Raw genomic sequence first — 13,248 nt, 5'->3', positions numbered from 1 at the left:
ATATCATTATAAATTGGTTCATTTTACTCTTTCATGGTCCAATTAAGTACAAATTCTTTGAACTGGATCATCAGCCATGAACTTATGTTCTCTTGTTTATTTTTACATTTTTTTTTTATTTTTACAAATACTGAATTAAAGAGACGAATTTGCCATATTGCCCACCCCGAGTGGCAAAGCTGTAGCCATGATCAGGCTGTAGCTCTGCTCGGGCAGTAACTGTGTTTAGGCTGTGACAGATAACACATTAACATAACCTAACGCATGAGACACTCACTCATGTCATTGACTTTTTTTTCTACTTTTTCATATAAGTATTAATATGTACCAATTGCATATTGTACTTCACGGTTTAATGTATAATGTACAATCGTTCACTTTTATGTGGCTGTTTTACCTACACAGTGCCTATATATTCTTTACTTTGCATGTTGCGATTTTACAGTTTTACAGATTACTGACAGCTCCTGCTATAGAGAGTTGATCTCTTTTGCACAGGCACATTAAGTTTGTGCATGTCGGTTGTCAGCTGCAGTCTCTGTGGTGTGTGCAGGAGACGAGAGGCGATGGTGAGCTGATGGAAGGCGATCAGCAGTTGGCCTTAGTTGTCACTGTTTCTTCCTTGTTGCTTTGCTGTGTCTGGGCCCTAATTGTTTGGGCTCTAATTGTGGTCAGAGTGTAACTGCTCAGGCTGTAACTGGTCAGACTGTAACTGTGATCAGGCTCTACCTGTGGTCAGGATGTAGCTTTGGTCAAGTTGTAACTGGTCAGGCTGTTAATGTGATCAGGGTGTAATTAGTTTCCACAAAAGCATCTTAGTGTTAAGATCATCTTAACTGGTAGATAGGGCTGCATGATAAACTTCATTTTTGTTGTTATCGTGATATGAGTTTTCACGATAAATACATCTTTAAGAGCTGTGATGACAGAACAGATCAAATTGCCTCATACATGTCATCTCTTTGCCAGCACAAACTGTTAGAAGCCTAATGAGTGCCAAAAGCCCTGCTGTCCCACATAGGGAACGAATAGCTTAAGCATTCAGCTAAACGACTAATTACAAAACACACATGCAAAATGTGTGCGAGGCAGTAATGGCTACTGTCACAATGAGCATATTTAATAATAATTAAAAACTAATAATAACAATAAATTAAACAAAAATATGTATTCATTTTTATGTGTCTATATAAAAGATAAATATATTTATTTATTATTGTGGCCTCGATTCCCTGGCTGGGCGACCAGGTCCTTTCTGTGTGGAGTTTGCATGTTCTTCCCGTGTCTGTGTGGGTTTTCCTCCCACTGTCCAAAGACATGCAGTGAGGCCAATTGGAGATACTAAGTTGCCCCTAGGTGTGAATGTATGTGTCTGTCTGTCTGCCCTGCGATGGACTGGTGACCTGTCCAGGGTGTTTCCTGCCTTCCACCCAATGATCACTGGGATAGGCTCAAGTACCCCTTGCGACCCAGGGCGATAAGTGGCTTAGAATGTTTGTGTGTGTGTGTGTACTTTTGTAGTCTTTATAGAAAAGGAGAAAAGGCTGTTGAGATAATGCTGTGTTGCCTTTAAGTGCACAAAAATGTGCTTGCAGTTCTAATGTAACTGTTAGTATTTCATTTCTTTTATTTTGCACAGTAGTGAATGGGCTTTTCTAATTTTGCTATTTAAATAAAGGAGAGGTTAGGTAGATTTTTGTTTACACAGCAAAAAAGTCTGTGCTTGCATCGCCTCTTGTCGGAGGCACACTATTGAAAACTTAATTTATGGCTTCTCATATCATAGAGTGATATCCAACAGCTTTATGGAACATTTCATTTTATGTCCATATTGTGCAGCCCTGCTTTTGGGAAACCCAGCCCAGGCTGTTACTGTGGTCAGGGTGCAACTGGTCAGGCTGTAAATGTGGTCAGAATATAACTGGTCAGGCTGTTAATGTGGTGAGAGTATAACTAGTCAGGCTGTTACTGTGGTCAAGGTATAACTGGTTAAGCTGTTAATGTGGTAAGGCCGTAACTGTGATCAGTGTGTAACTGCTCTCAAATTAGATGAAATCTCTTTCTCCTTTACCTCTCTCTCTCTCTCTCTCTCTCTCTCTCTCTTTATTTATCTAGCTTTTCCCTTCTCTCTCTCTTTAAGTTCTCTCTCTCTCTCTCTCTCTCTCTCTCTCTCTCTCTCTCTCTCACTCTCTCATACACACACACGGCTGATGGAGTGACTGTGATGGGTCCTGGGTGTGTGTGTGCAGCTGGCAGAGAGCCGTGCTAATTGAGCCTTCTTTGTGCTGGTCACTGCAGTGAAAAAAAGCAGAGAGGAGGAGAAGAGTGGGGAAAAACAGAAGAAAGAAAAGCAGAGGAAGGAGAATGGAGGGAAATAGAGTAGCAGTGAAAGGCAGCAGAAGCATCTCAGGAAGCCTCAGCTTAATCAATACTGCAGCCTTTAACTCAACACCTAAACAGCGGCCGTCTATTACCACCAACGGCCAGCCACGCGGCCACCGCGTACTGATCGATATCTAAACATAAACCACACACTGATCAATAACTAAACGTACACATCTACCTAAACACTCTCTACTGGTGTTTAAGAAAGGATAGACAGAAAGCAAGAGAAGGGAGAAAGAAAGAAGGAAATGAAAAAAGAAAGAAGGAAAGAACAAAAGAAGAATAAAAGAAGGAAAGAAACCAAGAAGGACAGAAAAAGAAGCTTATGTGACTTGTTTGCTGCATTACCCTTGTAGCTCCAGTGTAAAACTGAAGAAGCAAAAATCAGACACTAACCATGTCTTGGCTGATTAAATGTATTTCAGGAAACTCAACTGGGTTACAGATTTTTCTCTGAACTATGGCTTTAACACTTTAAACAGTGGTTTTAGTGCTTAATGGCCCATATTGTGCTGAAATGTGCCAGCTTAGATTAATTCGGTCAGACTTCTTATTTTCTCCCATTGCACATGTAATGGCTTCATCTCATTGATATTAATTGTGTGTGTGTGTGTGTGTGTGTGTGTGTGTGTATAAACACAGTGGGGGACCTCTTTAGGCCTTCTTTGATGTGAACGATTTCTGGGAACAAAAAATATGTATCTGTAATTTTTAATACCCATTTATTTAATATGATCATTTTGTATTAAACTTTTGTAACACTTTTGTATTTAAACTCTGCAAGTATCATGATAATACTCTTATTTCATTGTGAAGTTTTTGTTGGAAACAAAAAGGTTAAAAGCTTGAAATGCTCAACAGAAAATTTTCCAATCAGCATTTTTATTGCTGTGATATCTAGGTAGATACTGTCAAGAAGCTTTCCCATTGGTTAGGATTTCAGGAGCTGGATTGAAGGCCTTAAATATTAGATTAACTACCAACATAATTAGGTGACAGAAGAATCAACCAGTCATGTTTTGATTGGTTGATTCCTGGGTGAGACTAGTAACTATTACTACTACTATTACTAACTCCTAACTATTACTACTACTATTACTATTAATATTAGTAGTATAATAATTTTGTAGGTAGTTTGACCAGAGGAGGATGGGTCCCCCTTGTGAGCCTTGGTTCCTCCCAAGGTTTCTTCCCCAGCTCTGAGGGAGTTTTTCCTTGCCACTGTCGCCACTGGCTTGCTCACCTGGAGGATTTACATTTCATGTTTGTCCTTAATGGATTTCTGTGAAGCTGCTTTGTGACAACATCAGTTGTAAAAAGCGCTATACAAATAAATTTGACTTGACTTGACCTGACTATTGTGGGGAAGAAAAGGTCACTCTAGGATTCCTGGAAGTCCTAGATACCTCACTGACTGTTTAAATAAACTGTAGTCTTACCAGGCTTCAGATATGCATGGAAGGTAAAGTATGTTAATGTCTGTTAGAAGTAGAACCGTATGATTCTTGATTAAATGTGAACTTAATCTTCCTCAACATAGTTAATTTGGAAAGAGCAATGTGTACTTAGTAAATTCATACATAGTAAACGTTGCAACATGTGTAATAGCAGCTCCGACATCAATTCAAACAGCTATTACAAACATATAAATGCATTTGTATAATAGAACTTAAATAAATAAATAAAATTAATTACATAAATCCTGTTTGTAAAACAGACCAAACAGAAAGAGCTGTTCGACCTCAGGATGCACACATAGAATGTGTACATTTTTCTTTATAGTACTTGATGGAAGGGTTCTGAAGTGGCAAATTTTCAACATTCAGTTTTGGGGGACTTCAGTGCAAGTTGGAAAGTTAGTTTTGCTCTGGCTGTGCAATGGATATAAATATTGTGTGTGAAATGTTGCAGTTTTCTATTTGCGTAACTGCCTTAGGGTTTCCCCGATCAGTAACATGTAAGGGTGCAACTCTCTGACCTCGTAGTGATGCAATTTGATTACAATTCTTAAGGAATTATCCATTATCATGAAATATCAAATTTTGCCTTGATTAGATTCGATTTGATTATTTTGGTAAAATTCTGAATCATTTTAAAGAATATACTATGTAAATTTGACGCAAGGAACTATTTACATACTAGAGGAATGTAGACAACAAAAACAATGTTTGAAATATAGGCAATAAAAACAAAGTTTGATGATGTGATAAGTTGAACACATGCTTCATTGATAAATATTAGAATTGATCATAATTGATTGTAAGATTCTAAAATCGATGCAGTTGAATCACCACCTTCAGATGAATGCAATGTTACACCCATTTTTCTGGGTTATTCTTGTGCCAAATAATTCAGCATCATGCATGAACAGAGCATTTAAACACACAAACAAAGCACTCCACACAAGCAGAGTATAACCAAAACTCCATTAATTAAGTGGAAAGAACAAATAAGCGGTTGTAACGAACTAGCTGGGGTAATTGAATAATGACCCCATTAGCGGCTCAGGGCTGCTTAAGTGGCTAATTGTGCTCTTGCTCTCGTTACTGTGGGGGCGGCCTCAAACTTCAGATCTGAACGTAAAGCTCAACGGCTGGCGTAGAGAAGTTTTTGCTGAACACACCAACACATAAATACACTTTAACGCAGTGGCACATGCCTGCTTAAAGCAATATTCAGGTGAAAAATCTCATTCCCCTAGTAGTCAATCAGCCAAGACATGTCTGGTGTCTGAAGTTTGCTTCTTTCAGCACTGGAGCTATAAGGCTAATACAGCTAATAAGTGATGAAAGCACAGACCTCACCAATTAGCATGGTGCTAACTGCATGCTTAAACCATTGCATACTTGCTTCAAACCATGTCCAGTTGTTAAGTAATCTGAAATAGACTTGCTTATGTGGTTTTTGACACTGTATGACTGCTATCTGTACTGCTATCTGTTATTTGACCAGTGCTAACTGGCACAGTATAAGCTTCCATTACTTGTTAGTTACATTACCTTTGTAGCTCTAGTGTAAAACTAAAGAAGTTCTGTCAACAAACATGTCTTGGTTGATTGACTACGTTTAGGGTAATAGGAAAATTAATTTTTTGTCCAAACGACCACAATGCTGCTCATTTACAAAGGCTGTGATGAACTGTGATGGTGACTGTCCTTCTAAACTGGTTGCCGGCCTGTTTTGTGTACTGTTAACATCTTCTTTGTCTTTGATTATACCGAAGAGTTTTATATTTAGGCTACTTGCAGATATGCAATAGGTAATGTTTGCAATAGCCTATCACATCATGTGAGAGCACAAGTTTTCACGCAGCGGTTTAACTGCAGTAATATATTTTGGCCATTTTTTGCAGCAGTAGTGTTCAGTATACAGTTATGACTACACTGAAAAATAAAGTTGCTTAAAGGTTACTTTAAATGTATGTCATTCAGATTGACCCAATATGAGTGAAATATGTTACATCAACATAATTACTATATGTAAGTACTTAATATAACTTAAGTTGATGTAATATATTTTATTTGTGTGGAGCTGATGAACACATTTGAATCTTGCAAATTCAACAACTTTTCTTTCAGTGCAGACTACTAGCACAGTGATGGTGAATGTCGTTCTAAACTGGTTGCCGGCCTGTTTTGTGTACTGTTAACGTCTTCTTTGTCTTTGATTATATATAGTTATGTTCGATAAATGGCATAACTGCTAAGCTATGTTTGTCCATCATCATCCCTCCATTAGACCATATTACTGTTACTCTGGTCTAGATTATCATAAGGCTCAGCTCCAAGCTCCAGACGCCACCTGAAAAAGTCCCTTTCTTACTTGCGATTTTACTTCCATGTGCTGATGAATTTCACCTCCCACTCACAGCATGCTGGGAAAAGCTGGCTGGGGTAGAGGGGAAATTTGCATGTGCACAGTATTTTTAACAAATATCTATTGTTCTGCTGCAAATACAGTCTTAGAAATAAAGGCGATGGTGCTTCTTTGAAGAATCATTTTGGTAATTGACATGAAAAGTGAAATGTTGGTAATGTTGATTTGAACATTTAACATGATTTTTTTTGATGTGTTGTTTACTGTAATGTTCTTTAATGTTCATATGATCCATGTGGTTATTCTGACTCATAATTCAGTACGGAAAGTGTAGGGGGCGATATGGCTTCTATTGTTTCATTCTAAAAGCACTCTATAATGCTCATACCACACACACGGACATGTTGACAGATTGTAATACATCACAGGAAGTGTAGAGGGCGATATGGCTTCTGCTGTTTCATTTAAAAAGCATTCTGTAAAACTCTATAATGTTCATACGATGCCTGCGCTCTCTCAGACAGATTACAGTGCACTACAGGAAGTGTGAATTTGTAGAGTGTAATGTTTTATGCTAAGCTATTTTTCTGTAGGCATCACATCTGCATGCTAGCAGCATGCAATAAAACAATGCTAAACTTTTCATGTTTTCATTTTATATTCTGAACTGAAAAAATATTTTTTCTTGTTCTGTTTTTCCAGTAGTACTTTTTAAAAATGCAGATATTCAGATAGCAAATATGGTTTAAAAGCCCATTGCTACACCATTAGCCATCCGCTTTAAGTTCCATCAGCTGCAGAAAGAGACGTTAGCGCGTTCGTAAGCAGGTTGGAGTGATTTCGGTTCTGATCAGCGTACAGTAATTCCCTCCGTCGCACAAATAATCCCCCGGTGTGCTAATTGGTCACGGAGATTGCCAGGAACCTCAGTATTTTATGTGCTGACTGCCAAATGAGTTTGGAGAGAGAGAAGCAGGCGGTGGGGGTTGGTGGAGAGTTGGTGGGGGGTGTCTTTAGCTCGGATGGAGACGCTGTTCCTCTCTGCCGCAGATGGAGACGCTGTAATTAAACGCCTCATTGTCGCTCTTTGGGAATTGACGGCGAGTCGCTGCCGTGCGGTAATTATTATTTTGGTGCGTCTGCAAGTCCTCGGCTCCTCAGGTCTATGGCAGAGTGAATTAAATCGGCTCAAAATGGGATTCTGTTCGTGACTCGCGGCAGAAAATCGTTTCACTAAAACCTATATAGGGTTTTGCAAACCAGGTTTATAAAGACTCTTATCAGAATCACATTTTTGGCCACATACATTAACATGTACCTTAACACATATAGGAATTAATATGCATTTTTAAATGAATTTTCTATTTATATTTAAATAAAGATGAAAGTGCCAACCAGGTATAAATACTTAGTCTTACTTCTCCAACAGATGTTTTTCTGGCTCCTGTTGTGAGGTTGGCTTTACAGAATGCCCTCAAAAATTCCAATCAACCTAATGATGTTTTTGTCCTAATGCCTACATTTAGAGTGTGTTATTAATTTCAAGTTATATTTGTATGTGTGTGAAAGGTCACACTGTTCCAGTGTAGTTTGTTGTGTACTCGAGGTTTTTAGGGATAAACATCTCATTGTTAAATAGGCTATGTTGTTAGCTAAGTTAAGTGCAGTCTATTCCACCAGCTACTGCAAGAGATTTGCAATAATTTTGCCTGTTGAACTGCCATCTATACCAATATTGGAGGATGAACAGAAAGCATGATAATATGTAACTTAGCCTCAGGCCACATCAGTAAAGTCTAATAACTCGGTGACAGTGACAGAAGGAGAGACAAACAGAGGCTTAAATAGGTAGTGATGTTAAAACAGCACTGAACTTTCTGATATCAATCAATATTTCAATTACCCAACAACAGTGTGACCCTTCACATGTGTACAAATTAATAGCATTTAAAATTAATAACACACTCTAATTGTAGGTATTGTAATAGAAATACCTATAAAAATTGATTACAGTTTCTCATTAACTTAGCATTCTGTAAAGCTTGTCCATTTTTGCATCAGTAACTATTAAAGAACACATTTGTGGTCAGCAGCATACATTGTCACTGGTATCTGAACTATTTGCAAAGTGTCCATTTTCCTCGCCGTAGTAACGTGACTTTCTGCTTTCTCTGCTCTTCCTCTAGAGGACGCCGGTGAGTAATGGGGAAGCGTTCCGGTGGTTCTTTTAGGCCCAAACCCAGGAGACACCAGGCCATCTTCTGACTCTCTGCTAAAAACTCCTGTGGGGCTCCCAGAACGTGAAACCAAACCCCAGTAGTGGGCGAAAGAGAGAGAGAGAGAGAAATTGAGAGAGAGCCGAAGGGAAAAGATAAGCGACAAAATGGTGTTGGTTTAACTCTGTAATTTCTTTTCCTGTGTAATTATTGTACCTTTCGACAGTATCATAATGTATATTTTTCGGTGTCTATGAATGTGTTTCAGTGTCGTGGCTGTGCCAGTTACAGCCGTTCTTATGTAATGGACTCAGTAGACAATCATTACCACCTGGAATAAATAAACAATACCAATGGAGGCCAGCGGGGCGGCACCCATCCCCAACACCACCACACAGAGCTTTTAGACCTGCAGCAATAATCGGGAAGGTGATTATGCCTTGTTTTGTTCCGTAAAGTTTCTTTCTTGAGTGATTTTATCTGACCACAAAGTCCAGCGGCCTCCACTTCCTCCGAATTTCAGAATGGATGCAGTAGAAAAAACAGCCATTTTTTTCCCAGATTTTCTTAATTTAGGCACCATAATACGCTTAGATTTTTCTGTTATTTTTTCCAGACTGTTTATATTTTGGGTTTCATGATAAAAGGAAGAACATATTGTCTTACATGTTCCTAATTTTTGTAATGTAATATTCTGATTTACACTGGTTCGGTACTACTGACCATTTAAAGGGGAATTTCACAGATTTTTCTTTAATTTCTGCAAAATTAAATGTTAAGATGTGAACAAAAACATTCAGAGTGGTTTGATGTGAAACTCGATTCTAGAGAAGCAGAGTCAGAATTGTACACCGTGGTGGTGATAGGAACCAGATATCTGAAGAGTTTAATGCCTCTAAAAGTCCCTCACAGAAAGTCATTACAAGAAATGGTTACCCATTCAGCGTGAAGAGGTGCATGCAGTGCATAGTATTATATAGCAAAATACTTAATTGGTGAAATTCCCCTTCAATGATCATTTGTACTGCTTATTTTCTTATTTTTGTGTTGAAATGTTTTTTTTCCAACAAAAGCTGTCTTAAGGTAAATAGAGGTACCAGTAAAGAAATTCTCGTTAACAGTAAAACATCTGAATTCAGCATTTTCAAGCGTAAAGTGTCTGGGAAAGTCTCAACAGGAGAAATGAACGCATAAAGTAAATCTGCATTAGTCTATTAGAATAAGAGCAGATTGACACATTCCAACCTGGAGAATTCAATAATTACTCACAGTCATAAGCCCTAATGTTGCATGTGTAAATGTGTTTTTGGTTTTAAAGATTACTGAGAATTTGTATATTGTTGTTGTGATGCTTTTATGTGTTCAAATTAAAAAAGACAAAAAAGTGTGCAAAAAAAAATTTGATGTCATCGAATAATGGAATAATTTTTATTATTCTCACTTGTAAAATTAAACATTATGATCACCTGCGTGTGCGTCTCAGCCTCGATTTCACTTATAATGCAAACCATCCACACTAGAATATATCTACAAGGGAAATCACCTTAAATCTAGTCAATATATCAATTATTTCTCATTATCAGATTATCACAATATTATTTCTAGACATTAATTCATATCATGTTTGGAATAACTATTTTCAATACAGTTTTGCTGCAGAAGCGTTAGAAGTGTCCAGAATGATGAACAGAGCTGTGGAAGATTGCAAAACGACTGAGAAAGCTGTAGAAAACCAAGAATGAAGTTGCAATAAAATTAGTATTCAGACTAAAGTTCCAATGTCTAGAATATTATTATATGAGAAGTTAAAACTATTAATATGGCAAATGATTCCAGACTTGTGAATAGTAATTTACATTTTTCTGAAATGAATGTTGATGTAATTTGTGAACACTATAATTTGTGAATTTGTGATGTCACAAAAAACAACACATTTACTCATAAACATCAGTTACTCACTCATGCAGAAGTTACACAGAGCGTTTCAGCCTTGACTGCTTTTTGAATAGGACATAATATAGGGCAGCCAATGAAAACAACTCAGGCTTAAATGCACAAAAACAGCCTGTTTAATTGTAAGTGGTATGTGTAAAAATGAATTATGACATCTGATGCATAAACATACAAAAGAAAAAACAGGAAAAATGCAAGGTCCTTTAATTAGTCTATATTTCTATATGTGGAGAAATATCAAATTCCATATCTAGATAATTTAGTTCTCCTCATGCTTTATTTCTAAATAAATTATCTGCCAGTGGAAGATCATTTCTCTACTTCAGTAAAAATGTCTATAAATCAGTCAAATAATTGTGTACCATTTTTCATAATGAGAAATATATGTTGAGGTTTAAGAAGATTTCACTTGCAGGGATGTCACTTTTCTAAGTGATGAAGGCGAAGAGGGGGGGAGGAAGTAAAAGAGAAGTGAGAGAGAGGGAGTAAAGGCAGCAAAAGCATGCGCGCCGTCCTCAGCCTGGTTTTCCTGTGGAATACTAAAGCACAGGCTGGAGACGCCAGCGGCTCCCACAGGCACACGCCTTTAAAGAGAGAAACTCAAATCCCCCTGCGGTTCGTCACGCTGGAATAAACGAGGGGGGGTTAACCGAGACGAGCGAGATGCTCCAAGGATGGAGGAAGGGGAAGAGAAAGAAAGAGAGACAGAGAAGGGGAGAGAGAGAAAGAGAGAGAGAGAGAGAGAGAGAGAGAGAGAGAGAGGTTGTTTTCTGAATGATGTGAGGGGGGAAGGGGACAAAGAGGCCAGAAAGTGTGTTTGTGTGTGTGTGTGTGTGTGTGTGTGTGTGTGTGTGTCTGTGTGTGTGTGTGTCTGTGTGTGTGTACGAGAGCTGCCTGAGGGTGTTTGTGTGTAAATTGTGTGCATGTAACTGGGTATTTAGAATCAAAATAATACTACATACATATCATCACTGTCCAACGAAAAGCTTTACAGGAGAAGGCAAAAACATTCTGCTTTTTGTGCAAGTTAATCTAAAGAGGTTTAATTCCAACAGAAAATCTTTCCACAAATAATGTAGAACAAGGGAGAATTACAAAGATGGATGTACTATTTATTTATTTATTTATTTTAGTTTGGACAGTGACTATATGAAGGACTGAACATGTGCAGTGATTTGTGTTTGTGTGTGTGTGTGTGTGTACCAACTCATTAGTAGACTCATATTCAGTAATGAGATTTATAGGGCACATATCCTAAATCTTTCTGTATTTTATTTCTTCCAGCTCCACTTATAGCTTTTATATGGTTTTATGTACCAAAAACAGTCATAATTCATTTTTCTTTGCCATTTCTGAAGTCTCTTTACCCATTACAGTTAAACAGGCTATTTGTGTTACTGTGTCTTTAAGACTGATATGTAAAATATATCATATGTCATATCGCTGCTGTCTGAAGAAAATCTTTTTTTTTAAGTTTTTGACATAATTTGAAAATGCCTATTGCTCTTTACATTGTGTGTAAATTTAATGAAGAATGGACTAAAAGAAACGGCCCAAAATGACTTCGTAAAAAGTCTGGTTCCATTGACTTACATAAAAAGTAGTTACCATTTTGGAGATACGAGGGTTTCTTCTTACAACAGTGATATGTTCTAATTGGCTGTCCTATATTGTGTCTTGTTCAAAAAGCAGTGAAAATTGAAATGTGGAACAAACTGTTAAGTTGGGACTGAACTCCTCAGAGACACAGGAAAAAATTAAGTTTAGCTACTCCTTTCAGAAGTGTGGATTCTTTGGAAGGCTGCAATGATCCATTTGCTTCCGGACAGCAAGGATCAGGACAACATTTAATCATTTTCCCACAATTTCCACTCTTCCACTAACTTCTACAAACTCTGCTACAGACCGTCTGCAGGAACAACAATTCAACAGGAATGGGAGGGGCTAAACTGCTGTAGGGGGACAGAATGGGGCTAAACTGCCATAGGTTGAATAGGTGGGGCAAAACTGCTGTAAGCTAAATAGGTGGTCATATGCAGTCATAGTCATAGTCATATGAACTATTTTCATGGTTGTGATGTAACAACCATGGTCAATTCAAATTCTGGACATTTTTCAATTGGACAAAGTACTAAAATCTCTGGCACCATTGGCCATCAATCCAGTGCTGAAGGGCTTGGAGTTATGATGTTAAAATAAACATTGACGTCCCTGAAAAAGACGTCGTCTAGAAGGCAGAACATGGTGCTCAAAATGTGTTCAGAGTTAATTGTGCCTTCAGATGTTACCCAATAATAGCTCCCATACCATGAAAAACCCTAGCTTTTGAACTTTACGCTGATAACAGTCTGGATGGTCCTTTACTTCTTTTGCCTGGAGAACATGATGTCCATGTTTCCATCTGAAATGTTGACTCATCTGACCACAAAACATGTTTTCAACTGTATACCAGTCCATTTCAGATGAACCCTGAGAAGTCGGCAGAAGTTCTTAAAATTGTTAATATTGGCTTGGGAAAGTGACAAGCCTTGACCCATCCTCACTCATAAAATACTCAGCCTTTTATACCTAAGCATGATTGCATTTCCTGTTTAGGATGTTTCTTGAACATTTCAAATTGTTCCTAGTCTAAAATGCCCATCTCAACTTTTTTGCAACATGTTGCAGGCATCAGTTTAAGAATGAGTATATGTCTATAAAAATCAATGAAGTTGATAAGATGAAACATCACATATCTTTTACTGTTTTCATTCAAATACAGGTTACAGTAGACTTTTAAATCACTGTTTTCTGTGAAAAGAAAAGCAGAAAATGATGTGGAGAAGAGGACGTGAAGGAAGATGAGTAGCAAGGTGTTTGAGGTTGTGTTGGGGCCGAT

The 13,248-nt window shown here is 37.8% G+C and overlaps 1 protein-coding gene across 1 annotated transcript in view; it reads left to right on the top strand.

Moving 5' to 3' along the window:
- The window catches only part of cxxc4 (CXXC finger 4), a 58,220-nt gene extending 49,086 nt beyond the window's left edge, over positions 1-9,134 (top strand). Inside the window, exon 3 of the mRNA XM_036573484.1 lies at positions 8,388-9,134. Coding sequence (XP_036429377.1) covers positions 8,388-8,432 — 45 coding nt within the window. The 3' untranslated portion in view covers positions 8,433-9,134. The remainder of the gene's footprint in view (positions 1-8,387) is intronic.
- Positions 9,135-13,248: the final 4,114 nt, after the last annotated feature.

This window comes from Colossoma macropomum, unplaced genomic scaffold (assembly GCF_904425465.1).
Source record: "Colossoma macropomum unplaced genomic scaffold, Colossoma_macropomum, whole genome shotgun sequence".
NCBI classification, from domain to species: Eukaryota; Metazoa; Chordata; class Actinopteri; order Characiformes; family Serrasalmidae; genus Colossoma; species Colossoma macropomum.
The sequence above is the reverse complement of the archived record's forward strand: the minus strand, read 5'-3'. Positions and strand labels throughout refer to the sequence as shown.